General features: G+C 48.9%; 1 protein-coding gene across 2 annotated transcripts; it reads left to right on the top strand.

Annotated features, from left to right (window-relative positions):
• The first annotated feature begins 7315 nt into the window (after positions 1-7315).
• On the top strand, positions 7316-26104 carry LOC125630607 (uncharacterized). 2 transcript variants are annotated; one of them, XM_048836787.2, is made up of 5 exons: positions 7316-7667; positions 10804-11166; positions 12020-12328; positions 21398-21493; positions 22435-26104. In XM_048836787.2, exons 1-5 carry the CDS (start codon positions 7616-7618, stop codon positions 22551-22553), a joined length of 939 nt encoding a protein of 312 aa, XP_048692744.2. In that variant the 5' UTR covers positions 7316-7615; the 3' UTR covers positions 22554-26104. The 2 variants fall into 2 exon arrangements, with proteins under 2 accessions (XP_048692744.2, XP_048692743.2); XM_048836786.2 differs by having other exon boundaries at positions 22432-26104.
• The last annotated feature ends 1504 nt before the right edge of the window (positions 26105-27608 follow it).

The raw sequence follows: 27608 nt of genomic DNA, 5'->3' as shown, positions 1-27608 counted from the left end.
CACGGTCTCCCACAGTATTCTTGTCAGCAAGTTAAAGAAGTATGGGCTGGATGAATGCACTATAAGGTGGGTAGAAAGTTGGGTAGATTGTCGGGCTCAACGGGTAGTGATCAATGGCTCCATGTCTAGTTGGCAGCCGGTATCAAGTGGAGTGCCCCAAGGGTCGGTCCTGGGGCCGGTTTTGTTCAATACCTTCATAAATGATCTGGAGGATGGTGTGGATTGCACTCTCAGCAAATTTGCGGATGATACTAAACTGGGAGGAGTGGTAGATACGCTGGAGGGCAGGGATAGGATATAGAGGGACCTAGACAAATTGGAGGATTGGGTCAAAAGAAATCTGATGAGGTTCAATAAGGATAAGTGCAGGGTCCTGCACTTAGGACGGAAGAACTCAATGCACCGCTACAGACTAGGGACCGAATGGCTAGGCAGCAGTTCTGCAGAAAAGGACCTAGGGATGACAGTGGACGAGAAGCTGGATATGAGTCAACAGTGTGCCCTTGTTGCCAAGAAGGCCAATGGCATTTTGGGATGTATAAGTAGGGGCATAGCGAGCAGATTGAGGGACGTGATTGTTCCCCTCTATTCGACATTGGTGAGGCCTCATCTGGAGTACTGTGTCCAGTTTTGGGCCCCGCACTACAAGAAGGATGTGGATAAATTGGAGAGAGTCCAGCGAAGGGCAACAAAAATGATTAGGGGTCTGGAACACATGAGTTATGAGGAGAGGCTGAGGGAACTGGGATTGTTTAGTCTGCAGAAGAGAAGAATGAGGGGGGATTTGATAGCTGCTTTCAACTACCTGAGAGGTGGTTCCAGAGAGGATGGTTCTAGACTATTCTCAGTGGTAGAAGAGGATAGGACAAGGAGTAATGGTCTCAAGTTGCAGTGGGGGAGGTTTAGGTTGGATATTAGGAAAAACTTTTTCACTAGGAGGGTGGTGAAACACTGGAATGAGTTACCTAGGGAGGTGGTAGAATCTCCTTCCTTAGAGGTTTTTAAGGTCAGGCTTGACAAAGCCCTGGCTGGGATGATTTAATTGGGGATTGATCCTGCTTTGAGCAGGGGGTCGGACTAGATAACCTCCTGAGGTCCCTTCCAATCCTGATATTCTATGATCCTATGATTCTGTATTTCCAAATTTGTGCTGTGTTTCTGGGTGACACACCCCCAGACAGATTGGCATCAGCACTGCTTAGCCTGTTCGATGGCCCATCAGCTGTACAATGAATCCCTGGAAAGGAGCCAAGGGATACATCTTATGACTCAGCAAGGCATGTAGGGGCAAGCCTATGGACAGAGAACTCTAAGGCTTTTCTATGCCATGTGCTGTGAAGCTTGTGTTTGGGACATAGGAAGTACAAGTCACATAGCAAAAGGAATATAAAGGGCAGCTGCATCATCTCCATTTTGTCTTCAGTCCTGCTTCTCACCTCTGGAGTAACTTTTCTACAAACAAAGGTCTGAACAAAGGACTGAATGACCCATCCAAGCTATGGATGTTGTCCAGAGGGACTTTCAAGCCAGCAAACTCACCAATACTGCTAAGAACCTGATATATAGACTTTGAAGTCTTGGTATGTATCTGAGTGCTTTACCATTTAACAACTCTCTTCTTGTTCTTTCCTTTTTCTTTATAATAAATCTTTAGTTTTTGACACTAAAGGATTGGCTGGCAGCGTGGTATTTTGGGTAAGATCCAAACTAATACTGACCTTGTAACGTGGCTGACCCTTTGGGGTCAAAAGAACATTTGGTATAGTGAGCAGAGTTTTTAAATAACTTCTCACTGTACTGGACCTAGGTTCTGACTGGGAGCCAGAGAACTGGAATGCAATGGGGGGGGGGGGGCTGTGTGGTTTCTTTTTCAGCTTCTTGATAACGAGTGTGGGGGATCAGAAGCACAGTTTGTGGCTGGTTGGTGAGTTTAACTTCAGTGTTAACCACCAGTTTTGGGAGTATCTGCTCTCCCTTTTGTAGCCTGCCCTGAAGCTGACATTTTCAGTGAGGGCTACCCGTGGCACACCGCATCACATAGGGTATCCAAAAGACTGTTTAAAGCTCTGGGACGAAGACCCTCGTCGAAAGCGTCACTCTTCCGGCCCAGTGGAACTCTCAACAATAGAAGCGACACCAATCTGTGCAGGTGGAAGAGAGAAGTGAGGCAAACAGGGACAGGCAGAGTTGTGATGGGTAACAAGTAGCTTGAACTTGATGCAGTGGAAATGAGGGCATCAGTGGAGAGATTAAAAGGGGTGTTACAAGCGCTCTTTCCTGCTAGATCCTGTTCATGAAATACATCGCTGGCAATGCATTTTTGTCTTCATGCTTCCCTCCTTGTTACAGGACAGACTGCCTGCTCAGATGTCTGCGAGAGGAGTGAGGCAGCTCCAGCGACAGCAAAAAGAAACCGGAGTTCCCTAAAGAGCACCTGGATATAAGGATATAAGCCTTCTAAAGCGGGGAGTTTGACAAGCCAGTTGGCATTGGCAGCTAGACCAAGGAATCTGCAATTAAAATGGAATACAGGTACCACAGATGTGCAGTTCATTGACAAAGAGGATTTAACAAACAAATGCCCCGGCTCTTTTAAGGCCAGTAAAAATACTTTTGCCAGACAACGCATGAATTTTAAAGGTCAGAAGAGTGTCTGCTAAAAATAGGCTCTGCTTATGGAGCAGATCTGCTCCCTGCATCTATCACTGGTCAGACCAACTGATTGTGTTGATGTGATGGAATACACCCCCATGTTCACACCCTCCACACTAGTGTAATAATCTTTGTTCAAGGCATGCCTTGGGAGGTATCATTTGAAAACTCATACCTTGCTGGTCAGTGATATTATAGTAACATGCATCTATCAACATTATATGTAAAGTTATGAACATAAGCTGAAATCATGGTGACGTATGTTCGCCAGATAACTCTGCGGAGTGGTTAAACCAGTTCCTCAAAGACAAAGGGCCAAGCTGACATCCCAGCCAGGTGTCAGCAAAACTAATGGGCAATCACCTACCTCGTGGTCAAACTTTGGCAAGAAAGGGGAGCAGAGGAAAGAGATCTGAATCTTAGTCATGAAATAGCATGAAGTCTCCTTCCTGCAGCAGACAGCCTCTCTCCTGGCTTTTCAAAGAGGGACTAAAAAAACAATAAAAAGGCAGGGCAAATGCCCCCAGACACCCCTCTCTCTCCCTGTCTGTCTCTGGCTGTGCACCTAAGGAGACAAAGGAAAACGGCCATTGGACTGCTGGAGGCATGTGGTGAAAAACTTGGCTTGAATCTAATATAGTTTGTTAAGTTAAGCACCAAAAAGCGTTTTATCTTTATTTTTCTTGTAGCTATTTCTGACTCTTATGCCTCATAACTTATACTCTTTTAAAACGCTCTTTGTAGTTAAAAAACTTGTTTTGTCTAATCCAGTGTGTACGTTGAACTCTCTGGGTAACTTCCTTTAAGGTGGTGAGCTGCTGTTATTCCCTGAAAGTAATAGCGGATTTAATATATTTGGACTGTCCAGGAGAGGGCTGGGCAGTACAAGACATACATTTCTGGGGGATAATCCAGGACTGGGAGTGAGTTGGGGTCACCCTACGGTATAGCCAAAGGCTGGTGAGATCCAGGGTGTTACTGCCAGGCTGCATGCTGGAGGCTGTCTGTGAGGAGTCCCAGTTGGAGGCAACAGCAGCAAAGCATTGCAAGGGACCCAGGTTGCAGGGCAGGGGTGACCCAGCCCCCCACTGGTCTGGATTGCACCCCGATACGTCACAGTTGACTAAAGTTTTTATTCCTGCTAGCCCTGTAGAGATAACCCAGCCATAGAGTGGGAACTGGATTCTCTTCTGGCTTGTGCATCATTACAGAACTGTTGGCCACATTGGCTGCTGAATATTTATTACATGTAATGATGCACAAGAGAGAACCCAGCTTGATTTGCAGATCCCAAGGTGAGCATAAAGGGCTGGCAAATACCTGTGCGAAAGGGATGGAATAAGAGACCAGCAAAAGATGTTGTTGATTTCAAATGCTAGAACCCCAAGTTTCCGAAGCTGAAGGACCAGGGAACTAGGGAGAGATTTTAAAAGGCCTTGGTGTTTCCCCTTGTCCTGGTTCCGTTTGTGTTACCTAGTAGCTCTGCTTGTCGGCATCCCACTGACTTCATGTGCTATGGATATTCAGCAGTAGATGCAATACTTTAGTTTGCAGGACTCTCCAAATCTCACCTAGCTGGACCTTTACTTCTGTAGGACAAGGACAGAAACAAGAAGCACCCAGCAGTTCACAGACTCCAAGTCCGAGGCCAGAAGGGACCATTGTGATCAGCTAGTCCAACCTCCTGTAGGACACAGGCCAGAGAGCTTCCCCACAATAATTCCTAGAGCAGAGCTGATAGAAAAAAACAGGTTAACAGCACTGTTCTCTACAAACGATTCCTGGGCACCCGCATTCCATCAGCACCCCCGGAAACTCAGCTTCATTCTCACTCCTGTGAAGGTGTCAGATGCTGACCAGGAACCCCAGGAGCCATTCTGGCAGCCAGCAGGAGCAGTTCCAGCCATGTCCACTTTCTTCCAGGAATGAGCCCAGCGCTGGGAGACGGCCCTACACCCCGGAAGTCCCTTGACCCAGCAGGAATTATCAGGTACCCAGCAGGAATTATCCGGTACCCAGCTAAACAAGCTCTCTGGCTGCTTTTCAGCCAGAGCAGGAGTCTGAATATGGCCCATCACTTGGCAGCTGCTGACATCTGAAATCAAACAGGCTCCATAATTTTCTTAAATAATCAAGGAAATTATCTCAGCACGCGCCCCAAGAAAGCAATGCATATAGCCGACTCAGTTACTATAGGGAAACCCCTGTCTTCCAGGTAAGCTCTTGTGCATAAGCCCTTTGATTTCAGTTTCTCCCAGACAAAGAGAGAAATCTTGCCTGTAAGCAGCCAGCCCTCTGAAGCCAGGATCCTCTTTTATTGCCGGTTTCCCCTCCTTCCTTCCAAATGGGGCAGGTATCACAGAGAGGCCCAGACTGCAGCCCTAGTTCCAGTCCTGGGCTGCCACCAAGCTAAAATCCTGAATTGTGGCAGGGCGTTAAACCAGATGACTCGTGCAGTCCCTTCTAACCCTATGGTTCTATGCTTCTAAACTCAACACAGCCCCAAAAGTGGAGTGGGCAAATGTGGTTTTACATTATCTTTGTTGTCCCCCCCAACTGATTTGGGGGCAGCTGGTTGGTTTGCCCCAGGGGCTGCTCTAATTTTCCCTCTTGGTGCAGCAACCCAGGAAAGCTGGAGGGCAAGATGCTCTGGCCACACCTCTTCCATCCTCAGTGTACACCCCTCCTTTGCCCCGTATACCACACACATGAACCTGGGCTGGGCCTGCTAGCTCTTGGGTGGCTGACATGTCCACAGTGCCACCACTGGTGAAGCAGAGAAGAGCCTCTGGGCCCTACGGGTTCAAGCATGCTGGATGTCTCACCCACAGAGGTCCTGAGAAAAGAAGACTGACAGGGCACCTGAGAATGGTCTTCCAATATGTTAAGGGTTGTTATAGGGGACAGGGATCAATAATTCTTTGTGTCCTACCATCAGTGCCCATGGGATAATTGGTTAATTCGGCAGCAAGGGTGATTTGGATTAGATATTAGGAAAAACTTTATAAGGACAGGCATGGGCAACATATCGGGTGGGGCATGTGGGTTAAAGTGTCCCCCCAGATTTCTGCTTGGCCTGCCGGGGCAGGAGGGAAAGGGGCTCTGTCCTTCTCCCACTACCTCTCCCCCGCAAGCACACTTGCCCTCTGCACCATATCTAACCAACCCCATTGCAAGGATAGATCAGTTTTGCATATTACACAGAAAAACACCCCGTGAAGGTCAGAGTTATAAGGCATTGCAAATGCAATTCCTGGTCATTTTCATAAGGGATGCTTCTGCCAGATATGACCAAGCAAGCATTTCAGTTCCAATCCATATTAAATGCAGTTTCACCATGAACAATATTTTGTTCTACTTGCTTTATGCCACACCAATTTTTAAATTTTTTTTTAATTGCAGATAGGCGCATTCTGCTGCCAGAGGAACTAGAATCAGGTTTCAGAGGAACAGCCGTGTTAGTCTGTATTCGCAAAAAGAAAAGGAGTGTGAGCTGTAGCTCACGAAAGCTCATGCTCAAATAAATTGGTTAGTCTCTAAGGTGCCACAAGTACTCCTTTTCTTTTTTAGAGGAACTAGAATGTTTCATTTACACTTCTCGATCTTGATATTAAAATAGAAACTGTTGAAAAGCAGATCTCTGCCCTGGGGCATGGGAGGGGGTGAGGGCTCTGGGCAGTGCTTACCTTGGGGGGGCTCCCTGGAAGCGGCCGGCATGTCTGGCTCCTAGGCAGATGCGTGGCCAGGTGGCTCCGTGTACTGTCTCTCCCCGCCGGTGCCACCCCCTCCGCTCCCATTGGCCATGATTCCCAGCCAATGGGAGCTGCGGAGAAAGCACTCGGGGTCAGCACACAGACCCCCCCCGGCCAGGCCTCCACCTAGGCGCTGCAGCGATATGCCAGTTGCTTCTGGGAGCTGTGCAAAGCCAGGTAGGGAGCCTGTCAGCCCCGCCAGCACACGCCTCCCCCCATCTCAGAGGGGGTCCCGGGCCACGCGTCACCCCCCCCAGCACCAATGGGGTCCCAGGCCGCCCCCCCCCAGAACACCCACGGCACCCCCAGGCCGCCCCTCCCTCCAGAGCACCCAAGTTTTAGTCAGGGGTATATAGTAAAAGTCATGGATAGGTCACGGGCCATGAATTTTTGTTTACTGCCTGCAACCTGTCCAGACTTTAACTAAAAATACCCGTGAAGTTCTCCAGGGCTAGGGAGAGTATTCTGTCCTGCCAGGAACTGCAAGTTCTAACAAATGCAGAGCAACGGGTTGCTTAGGGAGGCAGCAAAGAGAAACTAATCAGAGCTCGGGAATGATAAAAGTCTTATGTTTCGGGGCCTAGGGTCTGGGGAACACAACGGTTAGAAGACAGAACACACAGCAACAAAAGAATGGACGAGACGAGCATATTCTGGTGATGATGTTTCTGTTTTTTGGAAGTTACTGTATGTTATCTAGACAGTCATCTCAGAGCAGACAAAACAGTTCCACCTTCTCATTTCCTACTGTACGCATCTCCTGCCCCTCTTCCCCCCTCAATGTCATTTCTGGGTTTGGGTTTCGGGTTTTTGCAGCTATTTTCAATTGGTTGCCACGCCCTCCATTTCCACTAGGTGGCCAGACATACAAAATAATGCAAAGTTTGATCTTCTCACCCTGAGCTGTTCCTCTCCGCCACGCAGCCTCATCCCCTGAATTCTTCTGTCTCGGGGGAATTGCTCTCTCTGTTTAACAATCAAGAACAATAACAATAACGATCAAGAGACTGCACTGGGCAGGTGTCAAGATTCACTTCTTCCTTCAGCTTGTTTACATCAGGCCTAATTTTGTTGGGGACAGGAGGAGAAATGTTCAGGATCTCAGCATCTTTCAAGAGGATTTTCAAGCAGTTTGCAATGAGTGACCCATGGGCGTAGCTGCTCTTGGCTTGGAGGAGAGCTCAAGGACTGGTTACAGTTTCCGATGAAACATGGCGTGGTTGCCATTTTCTCTCTACCTTCTGGGGACTGGGCTGTGTAGAGGTAAGAACAGAAGGCTAAGGGGTGACTTTATCACGGTCTATAAGTATCTACACGGGGAACAAATATTTAATAACCGGTTCTTCAGCCTAGCAGAGAAAGATCTAACATGATCCAAGGGCTGGAAGGTGCAGCTAGACAAATTCAGACTGGAAATAAGGTATCAATTTTGAACCGTGAGAGTAATTATCCAATGGAGCAATGTACCAGGAGTCATGCTGGATTCTCCATCACTGGCAATTTTTAAATCAAGATTGGATTTTTTTTTAAAACCATCTGCTCTAGGAATTATTGTGGGGCAGTTCCCTGGTTCAGGTCGTACGAGAGGTTGGACTAGATGATCACAATGGCCCCTCCTGGCCGAGGAATCTCTGAATCTTAGTGCTTTCTATTCCAGCGCAGTATATCGGCAAGTGTAGTCTTACCCTAGGACAAGTTTTTGCATTTTCTTGCGAGCCTGTGGTAGTTTGTTGGTCTTGTGCGTGGGCTGAAGCTGAAATCAAGCTGCAAATCAACTGCAAGCAATGTATCTTTGTGCAGAATTTCAGTTTCTTATTGCAGACAGCTCTCTCTCTGAGTTGGAAAATCTGTCCTGTCTATGTAGAATTTGATGTAGCCCCATGTTCTAAGTACCATAATATAAGCAGAAACAATCTTCAAACAGAGGTGCATATCATAGCAAATGACAAGGTGTGAATACAACATTGCAAATGTTTTACCTTTTTCAGGTTAATTGTAACATACAGTTTATAGTACTGGTTTCAGAGTAGCAGCCGTGTTAGTCTGTATTCACAAAAAGAAAAGGAGTACTTGGGGCACCTTAGAGACTAACAAATTTATTTGAGCATAAGGTCAAGTTTATAAGTTTATAGTACAGGCATTCACTTTTCCGATGATGAGCACGGTATATATACACCTCGGTTTCAGCCTACACAGACTTTCCTATGGGCTTGACTTTAGAATTCAGTCCATTAGATTACTCACAGTGCATAAAGGCAAGCATGTGCTTAAGTCTTTGCAGGAGCAGGGCCCTAGTTAGTTGTTTGCGTAGTCGTTCTCTGAAAAGTGTGCCTGTGTGTTACTGTTAGCATGGAGTGGACAATCTATGAGAGGCTGAGAAGAGCTTTCTGTTCAAAGTCTCTCTTTTTATTCGCTCCTAACTCTCTGGAGGAAAAAAAATCCTTGTGGGATTAAATGTCTTATGTTTGGTTTCCACTAGCGCTGGCTTAAAATGGGGAGGGGGAGGGAATTCTGAGAAATATGTGGAATTTCTTTTTGTCAGCATTTCCAAATGCTAGAGATTTTCTCAGTAGCCTGCCTCAGAAGTGAGAGGTGGATGGAACGTTTGAGTAAAATCCATCTGATTCGGCTAAGTGGAGGGGGATACAATACACACGCACATCTGAGTATACTCTGTGTGTCTAAGACTGTATAGTATATCGTGCATGTACTATTTATTATATATTCTGTAAAAAGAACGAGGAGTACTTGTGGCACCTTAGAGACTAACAAATTTATCTGAGCATAAGTTTTCGTGAGCTACAGCTCACTTCATCGGATGCATTCAGAAACCTATATAGTCTGTGTGTCTCTGGATTGCTCTATACTGTATGTACAGTAGTAGATTTTAATTTTAGATTGTCAGCTCCTCGAGGTATGGACCTTGGCTTCTTGCATTTGACGGCAAAGCATCGTGAACATCTTTGGTGCATCAGAAATAAAAATATTGTGTGATGTCTTGTAGATGTATGGGCCAAATTCTTCTCTTATTGAAATCAGCAGGTTGCAGAAGCAGAATGTGGCCTGTGTTTTTATTCTAAGGAGATTTGTGAGAATTATTATGAAGTAACTTGTTAGTCAAATGATGGATTTCATTCTGCTTTGGGTATTTATATGGGCCACATTACCCTAATATCTGGGCAGCTCATAATTAAGGCTAGGATTTAGTCACGGGTATTTTCAGTAAAAGCCATGGACAGGTCATGGGCAGCAAACAAAAATTCACGGCCCGTAACCTGTCCGTGACTTATACTATAAATACCCCTGACTAAATCTTGGGGGGGGGGATGCTGCTGTGGGGGGGGGTACCGGGGGTGCTGCTCAGGGGGCACCCTGGGGGGAGGCACTTCTTGGCGGGGGTGGGCCAGGGCCAGCGTCACCAGCTGCCGAGGGCCACCGAGCAGCAGTTGCTCCAGCCGCCCTGGGACCACTGTTCAGGTGGTGCCCAGGGCCAGCTGCCCCGGGCCGCTCCAGCAGCAGCCGGTGTGGCTGTCCCCAGGGACACCTGAGCAGCAGGCCCTGGAGCCAGCTGCTTGGGCAGCCCTGTAGTCAGCTCCACTGGCCACTGCAGAAGCCATGGAGGTCGTGGAAAGTCACGGAATCCATGACTTCCGCAGCCTCCATGACAGACGCGGAGCCCAACTCATAATCTTTAGGGTATTTATCCTCATGACACACTGGTGAGGCAGGGCTTTTATCCCCATTTTACAGATGAGTAACTGAGGCACAGAGAGACTTGCCCAAAGGCAGACAGGAAGTCTGGGAGGGACAAGGAAATGAACCTGCATCCTAGTCTTTACTGTACAAACACCCTGCTGTTTTGTCTGCCTGCTAGATCATCCTTGGAAAAAAAATCCGTTTAATCTCCACGTTACCTGTGATTTTTCTTAGAGCAGCACCGCTTTCCCTTGATTTATCTTCTTCTGCAACTTTCACGCTCCAAGTACAAAGTAGCAAAGTAGTTATCAACATAGGCATTATTTTTATAATGGTCACTTTCTAGAGCCTACAGCTTTCTCCTGTGGAAAAGCACCTTGGGGGATGGAGAGATTCCTAGAGAACCAGCCCAGTGTGTGACGCTGAAAATGTACCAAGGAGCCATGTTAATATCGGGCAGCTCTGTCAGGGAAGTGACACGGGGTTTAGTATGCAAGGAAATCTCTGTGATGTTCTGCAGGTGGTTAGGGTCACGTCTACACTGCAACTTGCAGCAATGTTTACAACTGGATGGCGGGGAGGCAACTGTAGCGTAACCAGATTACCTGACACGGCTGCCTTTGCTGTGTAGACAGAGCCTACTGGAGTTACTCCAGACTGAACGCTTGCGTTGTGACTGACTCCACGCTCTCCTTTTCCTTAGCTGCGTCCAAACGAGACCTGGTTTTAGATCAGCCTCCAGTTGTCAGAGCCCTCAGAGGGGAGTCTGTGACTCTGGCCTGCTCCTGTGACATCTGTAACTACCCTGACTTCCACTCCGAATGGCGTTTCACCAGTGGAAACGGAGGCCCAGTCACCATCCTGGCCGTGAAGACGGCCATCAGTTCCAAACAGCTGGACCCATGGCACAAGTTTTCTTTGACGCACCAGAGAAACTCAAGATCTTTGCTGCTCATTAAAAACCTGCAGATAAACGACCAGGGAACCTACCTGTGTACAATGATTAAAAACGTGCCACCTCCTACGGTGATCTTGAAAGGACCCGGGACTCAGCTTGAAGTCTATGGTAATGATCGTTGACACGAAACACAGATAGCATGGGCCAGAACCTCAGCAGTCGTGGAACTAAGCCAATTTACACCAGCTGAGGACCTGGCCTCCGGGACCTAAATCCAGCTTAAATCCTGGCCTCCAGGACCTAAATCCAGTGAAACCTGTCCATTGAGGGGTAGAGTTTTTCTTGCAGCTCAGATGAGGGATGAGAGAGAGCTGGGGTTTGTGTCACATTCTTTATGGGTGGAATTCACCTCTGCACATTGTACCAGCAAAAAGTCACCACTTAAATCCCACTTAAGAGCTCAGAACACCGGTGCCGACTTTCTGCTTTCCCCAGGGGTGCTCCACCCCTGCCCCAAGGCCCCGCCCCCACTCCGCCCTGCCCCCTAAGGCCCCACCCTCACTCTGCCTCTTCCCGCCCCCTCCCCACCCTCTCCCCCGAGGCTCCACCCCCACCCTGCCTCTTTTTGCCCCTGCTCCGTCCTCTCCCCGGAGTGCACCCCGTCCCAGCTCCTCCCCCTTGCCTCCCCAGGTCCTCCCACCCACTGCCAAACAGTTGATCAGCAGTGGGCAGGAGGCACTGAAAGGGAGGGGGAGGAGCTGATCGGCAGGGCCCACCGAACAGCTGATCAGCGGGTGGCTGGTGAGCGCTGAGCACCCACTAATTTTTCCCTGTGGGTGCTCCAGCACCCAGGGAGTCGGCGCCTATGGCTCAGAATAGGGGTCTGCGAATCTCTGACACTCTAATGTACCTGAACAAACAAATAGCCACACAGATGCCTGTCGTCACAACGGGGACCTCTAGATCTCCATTTCCGCCCCGATCTGTAATCTGATTGACCTGGTTCTCTTCTCCTCTGCAGCTTTGCCCAATGTCTGGCTCTTTTCTTCTCCCTGGGAAGCAGCTCTTCCCATGGCCCAAGTGAGCTGTGCAGTGAGGGACTTTTATCCACAATCTCTGTACGCCACACTGAACGCCACGTGTGGGATAGACGAGGCGCTGGCGGACAATGCTTCAGCTGTAATGACTGGTGATGGGACCTTCAGCATGACCCTGCAGGCCTGGGTGAATATGACCGACTGCCAGAATGGGACGGAAGTGACCTGTTTGGTTAGACAGCTCACAGCTGAGACACGCAGAGTTCTCTGGATACCCAGGGCAAAAAATAAAGGTAGGAGCCCTGGCTATTTGAGGCCTTATGTAGCAATGGCCTTATGTAGCAATTCAGAGGCTTTCCGGGTGTAGGAGCGCTGTGGGGGAATGTGTGAAGACGGCTGGGATAGAAGCAGTCGTGGCCGGCCGGGTGGAAGGTGCAAGGGGCAACCTGAGAGGAGATAAAAGCATCAAATAGAGGGAAGAGCTGGGTAGCGCAGGACAAGAAGCTTGAACTTGATGCATCGAGGGAGCGGGGAGACAATGGAAGGTGCCAAAGACTTTTATAAAATGGTTTGACCGTGTGCCCAGAGTGTAGCATGGCTGCATTTACTAAGTCAAAAATAATAATAACCAGACTTGCCCCCATTGCCCATGCAAATTATGCACCAGTGACACCCAGGCTTTAATGGGATGTTGTGAACTTAAATAGAGGGCTTCAGTCTGGAAACTTCAGACCTGCTTTCGTTGCAAGGCACAGCTGAGAGTCCAGTAGCTGGCAGAGGCTAAAGGAAACGGATTGCTGACCTTGCATTCAACAGCCCTTTGTGTGTGGCCACTTTCACTGCTTCCTCTGCGGAGTTAATTAGGCTGAGTTTAATTAGTCCATTTCTCTGTTCACAAAAGACTGAAACAGATGTTTAAATCCCATTGAATTCACATGCTTAAAACTAAGCCTGTCCTGAAACACCACGGACTAACGGTGTTTAAGTATGTAGTTAAAGTTAAGCACAGTCTTAAGTGAAGGGATGGATGCTTCAGTGGTTTGCTTAACTGGGGATGTAGGCCCTGATCCTACAAACATCTGCACACATAAGTAACTCATTTGCATGGGCATTTGTAGGTTTGACTCTTAGGGTTTGTCTACGCGGGGAGTTATTCCTGATTAATTATTCCTGATTAACTCCATATGTGGATACTCTTATGCCAGAATTAGAGTGTTTTATTCTGAATTAGCTTAATCTGGTGGATTAAACTAATTTGGAATAAGGCACTGTTATTCTGGAATAAGAGTAAATCCATGAGTGGATAATCAGGAATAATTAATCACCTTTACATTCACACTTGACTTTATTCTGGATTAATTTTCATGTGTAGACAAACCCTTCATTTTCTGTGTCATTTTAGCGAGTCTTTCACTCAGCAACAGGGAAGAGAGAAATATATTAATAAGTAGAAAAAATTGACTTTAAAGCGACACCTGAAATTGTAATTCCCACCTGACACTGCTCTTTAACTTGCTTTTTCTGAAACGGACTCGGTTTCAAATGAGTTGTGTCCTTGTAAGCAAATGGTTATGCAAATGACATCCTGCTATGGCTCTGAACTTGGTCAAAAATGAACACCCCCCCTGCCCCTTTTCCCAGTTCCTCCACTGACTCCAGTCTACTTTTCATAGGATTCCGGGCCTGCGGTCCCACTGAAGCCCACAGGAGGCTTTCCATTGATTTCAACTGGCTTTGAATAAGGCCTTAAATGATTTTTAAAGCATATTTTGGCAGCTGAGTTTTTTAGTGTCGTGGTTTGTTCACAAAGTTGGCACGCTTCAAAACCCCAAGTTTCCATTTTCCTGTCCGTCCGGCAGCTGAACGGCAGCTTCAGTGCGGTCACTATTGTTAATTCTGTTTTACCTGTGGGATGAGCCGCAGCCTGAAGGGTGTGAAATGCACTCGCAGGCTCATCGATTGCCATGTCAGAGCAGACCTCTGTCCAGTTAAATGTCCTGCTGGTCCCATTCATTTTAGGCTTCTAGTGAGTGCAGGAGCTGTCTGTACCTAAAGCTATTTTCCAACAGAACCAAATCCATACATAACTTTACTTGCACATCGAAAAGATGATGTGAAGATTGGCCATCAGAACCAGAGACCACGGCCCAGCATGCTGATTAATACTGGCTCATTTGTGCTACCTTGCCTGTCATCTTTTGTCATAGATTGTGAGCTCTTTGAGACTGGGCCATCTTTTTCTGCTGTGTTTTGTACAGCCCCGAGCACAATGGGGTCCAGGACTGGACTTCTAGCCAGTACCACAATGCCGATAATTAATAGTAATTATTATTAAGAGTATCAGAGTAACAGCCATGTTAGTCTGTATTCGCAAAAAGAAAAGGAGTACTTGTGGCACCTTAGAGACTAACCAATTTATTTGTGCATAAGCTTTCGTGAGCTACAGTTCACTTCATCGGATGCATACTAACCAGCAGGAGAGTAGGGTGGGGGTGGGGGGGGAGAGAAAACCTTTTGAAGTGATAAACACCCACTTTTTCATGGTTTGTGTGTATAAAAACATCTTCTGTATTTTCCACAGTATGCATCCGATGAAGTGAGCTGTAGCTCACGAAAGCTTATGCTCAAATAAATTGGTTAGTCTCTAAGGTGCCACAAGTCCTCCTTTTCTTATTAAGAGTATGGCTTCCATAAGTAACTTACACACCTAATGGTTAACTCTTTACCTTCTCCTCCCCTCTCCATCCCACTTCTCTCTTTTATCCTCGTGGTGTTGTCTCGAGGGATTGGTAGATTGCAAACTCATTGGGGCATAGGCTCTCTTGAACAGGTGTAAATGCTGCAGGCTAGTGGGCATTCCCACCAGGCAGGGAAAGGAAATCAAGCTCCATGTGTAACCCACACACCTCCTGGGGGTGGTGCTCTGTCCCATCTAGTGGCATCCAGACCACTTAGAGAGAGAGAGATTAATGAGTCTGCTCTACAGCCTTAGCTAACAGCCAGTGGCTTTTAGCTCATGCGGTGGAGGCTTATGCACTAAGCTCCAGAAGTCCCAGGTTTGATCCCACGCGCTGATGCCCGAGGTCTGCCTGTGTTATGCATGCACTCCTCCTTTCCTTGCGGCTTGTTTATTGACCACAATACAGCTACCAGATAAAACACTGGCAGTAATCCCCAGCCACCCTCTCAGAATTGGGAATTTTATTTGAAAATGTCGCTAGATTTCTCTTTTTAAGGGTAAAAAACACGTTAAAATTAAATGAAAAAACAAACAAAAATAATCGTTTTGGGTGAAACTAAACATTGTGTTCCACCCGAAACGAAATATTTTCGATGTTTTGTTTCGGCTACTGTACCGAAAAGCCAATTATCGCTCTGCTCTAGCCATAAGTACTCAGCCTGCTGGCTTGCCTTGGGTGCAGTTTGGAGAGGGCCAATGTGTGTTGCAGTGGGTTGATTTTGCCATGCAGTGTACTGGAATTTCTACAGTGCTATGAGAGCCCCCCCGGCCCTCCCTGCCCCCCCGGCCCATCTTTTTAGTAATTTTCAAGGTAACCTGCTCAAACACTGCAGCAGCTGGGCACTTGCTTCTGGTCTGAGCAATGCCACAGGCCTTATCTTCACATCCACTGAGTGACCGTAGAGCAGAAAAGAGTAAGGAGGAAGCAATTACAGCATGTGGTTAGGGGCCCAGGTTTGCACGAAACTGCTCGTTCTCTGTTCCTCTACAGAAGCAAACACTATTGAGTACTGGGTAGATATTCACCCTGCTCTGAATTTTAGTCTGTACACAAAGGCCAACCCTGTATGTTCACTCTGAATGGCTTCTATTAAGGGAAGCAATCAAGCAAGCTAGAAAGTAAGTGAAGTCTCTATGAGAAAGGGAGAGCACAGTGTGTGTGTGTGTTTCTGTACCATGCTGCATGCCCTCTGCCTTCCAAAATGGCAGCTGCCTATGCAGGCAGGCAGACGCCTTAGTAATTTAAAGGTGCAGTGAAGAGAAAAGAGTCATAACAGCTATATGGCTACATACACCAAGAACCCTCTTGATGCATGCAGCAAAGTTCTCATGGAAGTTAAGATGTCACATATGTACGCCCAGGACTTCTCACTGTGATGCATTAGGGATGAGCATGAGATGAAATTACTCCGTTCTAAAGTACCAGAAATGTGGAAAAACCAGGAGGAGTCCGGTGGCACCTTAAAGACTAACGGATTTATTTGGGCCTAAGCTTTCGTGGGTAAAAAACCCCACCCCTCTGATTCCAGAAGTGTGGAAATATCTGTCTTTTTGCCTAGTGCAGTTTCTAAGGGCTAGTCTGCCCTGGCGCTTTACAGCCCTGAAACTTGCTGCACTCAGGGGGGTGTTTTTTCACCCCCCTGAGCAAGAAAGTTGCAGCGCTGTACATGGTCAGTGTAGACAAGCCCTTAAGTGCTAGTTTCTCTGCTCCGTCCTGAATTGTAGCCCTTTCCCAGGCTTTATAATTTAACCGCCCCCCCCTTCACTTCTTATCTTGCTTTTTGTGTTTTAGCATTGACTTAGGAAATGTTTAGTACCAGTCTTTGCACTAGCCAGCGATGACTGACCCCACTCTGGTCTTCAAGAGGCCTGATCCTGTATCGGCAGGAATGGCGTATCTCGGCCAATGGTCCGACCCTGCACCTATACAAGCAAATGTTTTTCCACAGGTGACAAGGTGTACAAACCCCACATGGGAAAGGGAGAGGTTAACGAGCTACTTGGGGCCCAGGCAGCCCCACCCTGCTGTCCCTGGACAGTACCTCTGGGTTGGAGATTAAAGAAAGAGCAAACAGAACAGAGCAGAGGGGACCTGACCTACGCCCTCAGCTCCTCCTGCAAGAGGTTCCTCTGCCTGGGCCACCGGCTTTTGGGGCTCTACTCGACCTGCTGAGAGAAAGGCCACTCCACACTCAGAAGGGCTCTGAGCTCTGATTTATTTTATTTGATGTCTTCAGTTTGCCCTTTTGGAGCAGGGGACTGGTAGGAAGCAATCCAGGGAAGGAGAAGTACAGCACCTTTGGGTGCAAACCTTCACTGCTTACCACAGGGCCCTGGATTGGAACGCAAAGGAGAGGGTGGGCTCGGGTTCCCCTACTAACCCCTAGGGGGTGACGAGGGTCTCAAGCCTACCCTGGTATTAGAGAACCTGGATGGAATCAAAGCCCCAAAACCAAGGGAGTAGAGACCTCAAAACATAGTCTCAGGGGAGGCCTAGAGACCCTCTTGGCTGATCCTAGGATTATCAGCTGCCAGATTCTTTGCATATCCCAAGAGGAATGAGGCCCTAGCTAACTCTGTGGTCAAACCTCAGTAAGTAGCATCCCGTAAGTAGGGACTGAAGCCAGTGGAGGGCAAACAACTAGAGGCAGGCTCGCCACGATGCCATGCCCCGATACAAGACGGCACCCTGGAGATGAACTGCCTACTACACCACATGACAGGTAATTAAGCTGTGGAACTCCTTGCCACAGGATGTTGTCAAGACTGAAAACATAGGAAGGTTCAAAAAGGGATTGGATGTTTGCATGGCTAGCAAGAATGTCTGGAGTTGATACAGTCAATGCTAATGTAAATTTTGGGAGATTAAACCTCATGCTTCAGGGTTTAAGACCAACTCTAATTATAGAGATTAGGAGACCTAATATGGCGGCGGGGGCAGATTACCCCACATCTGCCCAATATGGGGTTCCAAGGACCGTCCTCTGAAACATCTGGTGCTGGCCTCAGTCAGATTCAGGCTACTGGACGAGTCCCCGTCTGGCTGCTTCTCTGCTTTGCTGTGGTGTTGCACCGTGTCACAGGGTCTATGCCGGTGTCACGGAGTCCCTGGGCGATGCTCTGGAACTGCTCCCCATGAAGCCAGTCAGGACTCTGGGGCAGTCGCCTTTCTGTGAGCAGCCTGTCTTCAGGACACACAGCTCACACAGCTTCCACCTTCCTGGGTCTGACCTCGGAGCATTCAGCATCCTCTGCCCCTCCGTGCGCTTCCCACAGCGAGTCCGCTCAGGCGGGGCTCCTGGGGAATCCAGAGGGTCCTGCACCCCAACTTTGCAGTCAGACGTGACTCTCAGCCAGCCAGTAAAACAGAAGGTTTATTAGACGACAGGAACATGGTCTAAAACAGAGCTTGCAGGTGCAGAGAACGGGACCCCTCAGCTGGGTCCATTTTGGGGGGCAGTGAGCCAGACAACCACGTCTGCACTTGACTCCATGTCCCAGCCAGCCCCAAACTGAAAACCCCCTCCAGCCCCTCCTCCTCTGGACTTTGTTCCTTTCCCGGGCCAGGTGGTCACCTGATTCCTTTGTTCTCCAACCCTTCAGCTCTCACCTTGCAGGGGGGGAAGGGCCCAGGCCATCAGTTGCCAGGAAATAGGGTGTCGGCCATTCTCTGTGTCCAGACCCCTGCACACACCTGCCCTCTAGGGCTCTGCAATGATCATACACCCTTACTCCACCCCCTAGATACTTAAGAACTGCCTAGGGGAAACTGAGGCACCCCCACACTATTCAGAGGAAACATTAAGAACAGGCCCACTTCGTCACATCTCTCCCCCCTTCGAGATCGAACTGAGCGGGGTCACTTTAGCCAGTGACCTGGGGAAGTTCGAAGCCACCAACGTTCCCATGGATGACCCAGCATCTCTCCCATTCCTTGATAGGAGTTACACCAGGCCCTTCCAGTTTCACGCCCTCCCTTAGGTCAGGGGTGGTCGATAGCCTGCATAGCACTCGCAGGCCGCATGTGGGAAGGTTTATGCAGCCCATGCCCTTTGGCCACCCCAAGAATGTCTCCCCATTGACCATCACCTTCTGCTCCCACTGGAGGTCCGGGGGGCCTGGCCCCAGGAAACTCCACACAGACATATAGGTTGGGGTCAGGAGTGGGAGCCTGTCCACATCCCCAACCATCTGGCTGACGGAGTCTATGGCCTTGGGACCCAGCAAGGGAGCTAGACACCGGGGCTTTTCCGCAGGGTCCCCTTGGTTCAAATCGCCAGCCTGCTCAAAGGCAGTGAGGTGGGCATCCACACACCCCCCCTCCTTAACCAGGGGCAGCAATTTAGTCTCAAGGTTCCCTGCGGAACTGGCCCCCCGGGATCTATCCCCACTCACCCTGGGAGGTCCCCTAGGCCTCTCCGCTCCCCCACCGCCAGTTCATGCTGCTGCTGCTTCTGCAGCTCTTTCTCGGGCTCTCGCTGTCTCCCACGGTCCTCTTGCTCTCTCAGACTCAGCTCCAATCCCGTCCGTCTCGATCCCCCGATGGGGAACCCGATCGTGAAGACCCTCGTCTGGTCGGGGACAGGAGTCTTGGCGATGCCTGGCTCCCGCTCCAGCTGCTCCCAGATCCTGATATAGCCCCAGTTGGGGTCAGGAATCTGTTCCTTAGAGCGGTCATCCTCCTCCAGCTGCACGATTAACTCTGCTTTGGTGAACTTTCCAACGCTCAACCCTCTCTTTCTGCACAGGGTTACAATGTCCTTCTTAAGGAGATGGTGACAGGCCATCACTCCGCTCCTCCCAAGTTGTTGTGGACTCACAGGCCCGTGTGTTCTCAGCTCCCGACGGTTTCCAGGGAGAACCCCTAGTGTGCCAGCCCTTCTCGAGGTCACCCCCTCTTTGCCAGGGTCGAGCTGCAGACTCCTCTGCCCCTTGGACTGCTCGCTGCAATCCCCAGGGGAACCCTGTTACTGCACAGTCCTTCTCGCTGGTCACACACTCCCAGGGGTTAACCGCCCCCCGAAACCGCTCCTCTCTGAGCCTTCAGCAGGCCTGGTCCTCGGCAATCCCCCTTCGTGTTACTGCTCCCCAGTCACTTACTGCAGGAAGCACCATCCACGGGGTGCAGTACATCCCACCGCTGCCACCAGTTGTCACGGAGTCCCTGGGCGATGCTCTGGAACTGCTCCCCATGAAGCCAGTCAGGACTCTGGGGCAGTCGCCTTTCTGTGAGCAGCCTGTCTTCAGGACACACAGCTCACACAGCTTCCACCTTCCTGGGTCTGACCTCGGAGCATTCAGCATCCTCTGCCCCTCCGTGCGCTTCCCACAGCGAGTCCGCTCAGGCGGGGCTCCTGGGGAATCCAGAGGGTCCTGCACCCCAACTTTGCAGTCAGACGTGACTCTCAGCCAGCCAGTAAAACAGAAGGTTTATTAGACGACAGGAACATGGTCTAAAACAGAGCTTGCAGGTGCAGAGAACGGGACCCCTCAGCTGGGTCCATTTTGGGGGGCAGTAAGCCAGACAACCACGTCTGCACTTGACTCCATGTCCCAGCCAGCCCCAAACTGAAAACCCCCTCCAGCCCCTCCTCCTCTGGACTTTGTTCCTTTCCCGGGCCAGGTGGTCACCTGATTCCTTTGTTCTCCAACCCTTCAGCTCTCACCTTGCAGGGGGGGAAGGGCCCAGGCCATCAGTTGCCAGGAAATAGGGTGTCGGCCATTCTCTGTGTCCAGACCCCTGCACACACCTGCCCTCTAGGGCTCTGCAATGATCATACACCCTTACTCCACCCCCTAGATACTTAAGAACTGCCTAGGGGAAACTGAGGCACCCCCACACTATTCAGAGGAAACATTAAGAACAGGCCCACTTCGTCACAGCCGGCACTCCCACTTTTGTGCCTACACCCTGTGTTTAGGCTGGTATAATAAAGAGTCCCATCACCTTCTTCAGTGGTCTCACCTTTGTGTCCTTATTTACAGTGCAGTCCCACTTCCCCCCAACAACAGTCACACCACAAACCCTTCCCAGGGTCTTCTAGCCCTTGAGGTTCCTTCCAGTAGGTAAGGAGACAGAGAAACAGCCCTCCTGTCTCCTCCCAGGCCACCCCTCACTGAGGTTTTCCCAGGGCTTTCATAGCCGTCCCAGTCTTTAGCCCAGCTCTTCCCACTCAGCCCAGCTCATTGCTCTGAGCTAGCCCTCATTAGGGCTTACACCTGGGCTCCCTGTTGTATACCCATGTCTCTCTACCTGGCCTTTTGACCAAAGAGCCGTCTGCAGCCAGCATTTTGGCAGGGCTTTAAAAGGGGTTTTACCCCTGCCCTGCCACACACTGACATGTGCTGATGTTGGCTCATGGTGAGGTAAGACCGCAATGCCAGCAGGGCCATAAGGGTTTGTTACGCTGTATTTACCGCATGACTCTTGGGGACACCATTCATTGAGAAGGTCTTTGCTCAGCAATGGGATTCCAGATGTTATTGTTTCTTTCCTGCACCTGCTAGGGCTCTGGCATGTTAACTGTTTACTTCCCATTCGGTATAAGATGCTGATGATGATTACTCAGCAGGGATCAGCAGTGATAAACAAATGCATTTCTCTTCTTTCCCCTGGCTGCAGCTGCGTTGTTACCTGTGCCCATCATCCTCATCAGATTTATTTTTGGAGGAGCTGTGGTTCTTTGCCTTATTTTCCTGCTAGGCTGCTTCATGAAAAGTAAGTATCCAGGAAATGGAGACATTCGATGCTGATCAATGGAGTGTTCAACAAAGCATCTCAGTCTTGGCTCGTATTACAGACAACTAAGGGCCATTGTTTCTGGGATCTATCATGTGTGATGACATAGAGCCTGCCTGGAGAGTGAAACTGAATATTCCTGGCAAAACTATTGACTTTAAAATTGACTCAAGGGTGGATGTGACAGTCATCTCAGAAGGGACTTACAGTCACCTTCAACCCCTCTCCGAGCTGAAGTCACCTGACACAGCTCTGACCAGCCCTGGAGGTATATTGAACTGCCTGGGTCAGTGCATCACAGAAATAACTTAGAAAGACAAAAGCTCTGCATTGTATGTGGGGTTGTTGTAGCCATGTCAGTCCCAGGATATTAGAGAGACAAGGTGGGTGGAGTAATAGCATTTATCGGACCAACTTTTGTTGGTGAGTGAGACAAGCTTTCGAGCTTACACACAGCTCCTCTTCAGGCCTGGGGAACATACTCAGAGCATCTCAGCTAAATCCAAGGTGGAACAGATTGTTTAGCACAAGTAGTTAACATATTTCAAGGGACCAGACAAGGTGAGGTGGCCTGTTAACACCCCTCCAGTCATGGGGGAAAGGAAGGGGGGGGGGAAAGGTAGCTGCAGGGGGTTGTTAGTGGGTTACAAATTGTTGTAATGAGCCATAAATCCAGTGTCTCTATTCAGTCCATTATTTTTAGTGTCCGGCAAAGTTATGAATTTAAGCTCCCAGGCTCATCTTTTGAAAGTGTTGTGCAGGTTTCCTTTAAGGATGAGGACTGAGAGGTCAGATATAGAGTGATCACTTATAGGGTGATCAGATATAGGGTGGTTTTGACTTTTATCATTTTCTTGTGTGAGTTCATGCGAGAGTGTAGTGATTGTCTGGCTTCACCCACATAGTTGTCTTCGTAGCAGGCCTGCCCGGACCAGCTGTGACACTGAATTCCTTGTACACCGCTGTACAGCCCGTCGATCCCCAGGCTGGAGGAGGTGGGCAGATATCACAGAACGGGAGTAGGCAGCTGCACAGCTGAGCAGGAGCTCACGGAGCGGGTCTCTGAACTGGTGCAGCATAGCCACCACTCAACTACCACCGCGACTAATTGGACCTCTGAGATGGTTTGTGCTGGGACTATGAGATCTGAGCCTCAAGAAGCCTGGCCAGTTATTACTTGGAACTAAGGGGTTGAGGATGGGCCAGATTTTAAAGGTATTTAGGCACCTGACTCCCATTGAAATCAAATTCCTAATGCAGTGATCTGGCTCACTCGATTTCTTGTATGTAAAATATTTATCGGTAGGGTTTTCATGTTTCTTTTGACTTCCCTTTTTGCTAAAGCAAAAGATCCATCTGGTTCCATATTCCCAAGGCCCCCAAGTGCTGACGAGTGGAGAAGACCCACCTGCAACGTTGCTCTGCCAGGGTTTATTTTAATTTCCCAGAGCCAGAAATAGGAGCCCAGCATGAGCTGTCATTCGGTGTATTTTAGAGAAGGGCCCTTGGACAGGCTGAACCCAGCCCTTGTTGTGGCCCTTGGTACCTGGCAGGTAGGTTGCACATAGGTTGGTTCTCCCGTCAGATGTTAACGGCAAAGCATTTCATGCCGTTGTCCCTGTGCTTTGGTGGGTAGCTGGGAAAGCTGCCTGATAGGGATTTCCCATCTTATTTCTGAGATGCAAAGTATGCCATACTAAAGGCCAAATGCAGGTTGGGGGTGAGAGGCCCAGGCAGCTCCCATGGGATTGCACCTATTGCTCTTTGAATGTGGGCCTGCAAGCTTGGTTATTTAATTAGCTTTTGCATTTGGCTGTATTTGGAGCTGGTAAATGTCTGCTTCTGTTGGCAGCATTTGTTTTAAGTTAATAATCCCTTGCCGGCTCTTCCTTCCGAGGATCTCAAAGTACTTTACAAATACAAATTTGATTTCCCTACGTGATGGTGAGCTACAGATGGGGAAACTGAGGCAGTGCTGTTCAGTGTTGGCTGGTTTGTAGGACACCTGAACTCGATGAGCAGCAAGGGATGTTGTCACTAACACAAAGGACCATTGCCATCTTCCGGCAGGAGGTAGCCCAGCCAAGCACAAGCCAGTATGTGGCAGTGTGAGTGTCTGAGTGTGATGCTAAAATGGGGGAGCTGCCATATTTCTAACTAGACTCAAAGAGCTGCAGTGAACCAGAGGGCTGCTAATGCAGTCATCCAGTGAGATAGAGCGTGAGCAGAAAATGCTCCCTCTGAACTCAGACGCGCAAGGCCTATGTGACAACTGGAACATCTGGGAAAATTCAGCCTGGTTCCTGGTTATACCAAAAGATGAGACCTTGAGGGAGTCGGGGTCACCAGGCCTATTCAAGGAGGATTGAACCAAGACAAGCAAAAAGAGCATGCGGGAACTGAGCCCCCAGGTGGCCTGCCATTAACTTCTCAAGGCCACCATGAGAGCAAATCTTAGGACTAACTAAGTCATTGCACCGTAATGGTGCAGAGATCTACTCCGCACAGCTGGGAATGGGCACCAGAGAGCTGGTTCCAGATTCCTGAGGCTAGGGCCCAATCGGTGCAGGCCCTGGCATGTGTTAGAGCTGCCTAGGGGTTGCTCAGACTTCTGAAGTCACGGGAGACGTGCTGATTTACACCGAGCTGAAAATCTGGCCTCGTGTTGTCCTTCCTTTGCCTAAAGTGGGGCTGAATTTATCCGGTGGTTGAAATGGCTGTTCTGCCACTTGCCAGACACACTCCATGATCTGTAAGCACCCATCCCATGCTAATTAAGGATCATGTTTCGAACGAGCTCGGATTTGCTCAGTCAGCTCTTGTGCACTAAGAACTAGTGCGTTTCTAAGGCCACGGCTACACTACAAGGCTTTTAGCGACCCGGTGCTGCAACGGTCACACTTCCACTAGGCCACGGATGTGATGGAGGGAACATCGAGCCCCCAGAGGTGACAGTTCTTCCTCTTCCGGCGATAGCCACAGTCCTGGGCAATCTTGTCACCGAACAACACGGAGAACAGCCATCTGTGGCTGCGGCATTAAATATCGCTTGGCAATTTGGCTAAAATACGGTATCACCATGATACATACACAGTCACGCCTCCAAATCATCCACAGGTAGCCAAATGTAGTAGATGCTTGCCCACACCCGCCTGTCTATTACATTGTGCACTTCATACTATTCCAGAGTCAGTAATTGCCAGCATGAAAATTCAACATATTAACCTTCAGTGCAGTACAACGTTTGCACTAAGACAAGCCTGCAGAAATCAGTTGTAAATTGGAACCCACAGTACAGGATGCAGTTAATCCAATAAAAGATATGACCTCATATTACCATGTGATTAGGGGAAAACAGAATTATACCTTGGATTAGTCCAGCCAGCCAGCAGGTTTTCTTTTGTGATGATGACAAATCTGGACCGGGGATGGGAGATCAATTTTCGCTGGAGATCGCATTGTGTGATTGGATCAAGGCAACCTGAGAGACTGGAATGTATGGTCCAAGTCAATTACACCGGACCAAGAATGGACAAAGCAGAGCAGAAACCAGAGATGGATGGCAAGAACCACGAAGAATGAAACCCTGAGGAACATGAGCCAAAGTGCTGGGTGGAAACCGATGCCAGGCTCATAACAGGAGCGGGGAAGATGACTCCCTGTCGCTATGGAGTCATCACAGATGAATTACCTCATCCAGTGGCTACTGCTTGTGTGAAATCCATCACACGCTACTCTGAGTTATTTATAGATGGAGCTGGGTTGGGGGGTTTCTCCCGTCCCCCTCTACACTGATTTTAAAGGAGACAATGATTAAATGAGAACTGAGGTCGGGTCTGCACTACAGACTTATCTCAGTATAACTGAGTCACTCGGGGGTGTGAAAGATCCACCCCCCCGAGCGACATAGTAATAGCAACCAAACCCGTGGTGTGGACAGCACTAAGCACTAAGTCAATGGGAGAGCTTCTCCCCTCCACACAGCTACTGCCTCTCGGGGAGGTGGATTAATGACGCCGATGGGACAGCCCTCTCCATTCGGCACAGGAGCATCTTCAGTACAGCGATCTGGCAGCACAGCTCCATCGGTGCAGAGCATTTTTAGTGTAGACCTGCCCTGCTCAGAATTCCTGTTATGTTCCAAGCACCACCTGCTGGTCAAGAAATAGAACTGGAAATATTCCCACTAATCTAACCCAAAAGGAAGTGTTTCTTCACACAACGCACAGTCAACCTGTGGAACTCCTTGCCAGAGGATGTTGTGAAGGCCAAGGCTATAACAGGGTTCAAAAAAGAACTAGATAAGTTCATGGAGGAAAGGTCCATTAATGGCTATGAGCCAGGATGGGCAGGGAGGGTGTCCCTAGCCTCTGTTTGCCAGAAGCTAGGAATGGGCGACAGGTGATAGATCACTTGGTGATTCCCTGTTCTGTTCATTCCCTCTGGGGCACCTGGCTTTGGCCACTGTCAGAAGACAGGATACTGGGCTAGATGGACCTTTGGTTTGACCTAGTATGGCCGTTCTTATGTTCCTATGTAATCTGCATATTCCCCAATAAAGGCATGATGAGAAGAAATAGCTAACAGTTATTGCTGTTTGTTTTAATTTGTTTCCTATTACAGTCCTGGTATAACTATGGTTTTATGTTGGACCTTCATATTTTGGTTGAAAAGATAAGCTTTAAAACGAGTAACCATACCATGCAAAGAAGTCAGGGAAAGAGAAACAGATTTAAAAGGCCAACCCAAAGAGTCAAGGTAAACTTTGCCTTGGGATGGATGCTGCTGTTGATTTGATGTCTGCCTTGTATGAGACAAGTTGGAAAGGGGGTGCATGTTGAGATCTGTTAATTCTAGCCACACAGGGTATGGGAGTTTTCAGTGAAAATCTCGGCGAAAGCACGTTCTGCCTGAAATGACTTGTTTGGAATCCAAGACAAAGGCTCCCTCCCTAGTTCTGTTTTGTCCCCAAAATGCTGCTCATTCCAGTCTGAAGCTTCCTGTTATCATGAGTTCATGGACCACTCATTCTGGCTAGTGATCCCTCAGAGTCCTGAATCCATGTACGTATTCTGATTGCACTCTGGTCTTGCTGGCTGCCTAGGTGTTCCCATGTCTTTTGCTGAGGTCCTCTGGAATCTGCACTGGAAGGTAACACCTGTGCATTGACTGAGAATTAATAAGTTGGTCAAATACCAGAGAAAATATTTGTTGCATAAGTTATTGTGTAAATATGGGTCCCAATCCTGCAAAGACTACTTGAGCAGAATCAGTGAAGCGCCTTGCAGGGTCTACCTGTGTGATGCTCATTGCAGGATCGGGGCCATGTTCGAGCAGCTCCAGAGTTGGATGAATACCAGAAAAATTGAATTCTTAAATAAATTCAGCCTCCAAACTGGCAAAAATTTGTCAGCTCATGGACTGGACAATGACTCTTCAGCCAGGTCTAGTGAAAAGGTCTGTGGCCTAGTGGAAAGAGCACTGGACTGGGACTCAGGAGAACTGGAGTCTATTCCTGGCTCAGCTTCCTGAGTGAGCATGAGCAAGTCACATCACTTCATCTCCCCATGCCTCAGTTTCCCCATGTATAAGAAAGGTATAATGATATTGGGCTCCTTGGCAAAGCGCTTTGAGATCGACTGATGAAAAAGCTCTACTTAAGAGCTAGGTATTGTCTATATAGGATATAACACACTCCTCTTGTGACGGGGTGTACAAACCCCACACTGGGCCACAAGGTGTTAAGGAACTACTCTGGACCCCACCCCTCCACACCTGGAGCAAATCCTCCATCTGGAGGAGGAGTTAAAAGGCAGGGGAACAGCTCATTTGGGGGCAGACCAGGGAAGAGAACAGACCTGCAGCTCCAGCAGAGGAGAACGAAGGGAAGGCGAATCTCTCCCTAAGACACCTGCCCGGAGGTCCCTCCAAGGAAAGACCTGCCTCAGAGACAGCCAGAGAGGGAAGCACGCCACTCTCCTGCTCCTAGGAACTCTGGACTTTGGGAATTCCCTTTATTTGTTGTTTGGACTACCCCAGCAGGGAAAGCCCTGGGCCTGAGCTGGCCCAGGAGATGGGGGGGTGGGGTCATAAC

The sequence above is a fragment of the Caretta caretta genome, chromosome 1 (assembly GCF_965140235.1).
Source record: "Caretta caretta isolate rCarCar2 chromosome 1, rCarCar1.hap1, whole genome shotgun sequence".
NCBI lineage: Eukaryota > Metazoa > Chordata > Testudines > Cheloniidae > Caretta > Caretta caretta.
The sequence above is the reverse complement of the archived record's forward strand: the minus strand, read 5'-3'. Positions and strand labels throughout refer to the sequence as shown.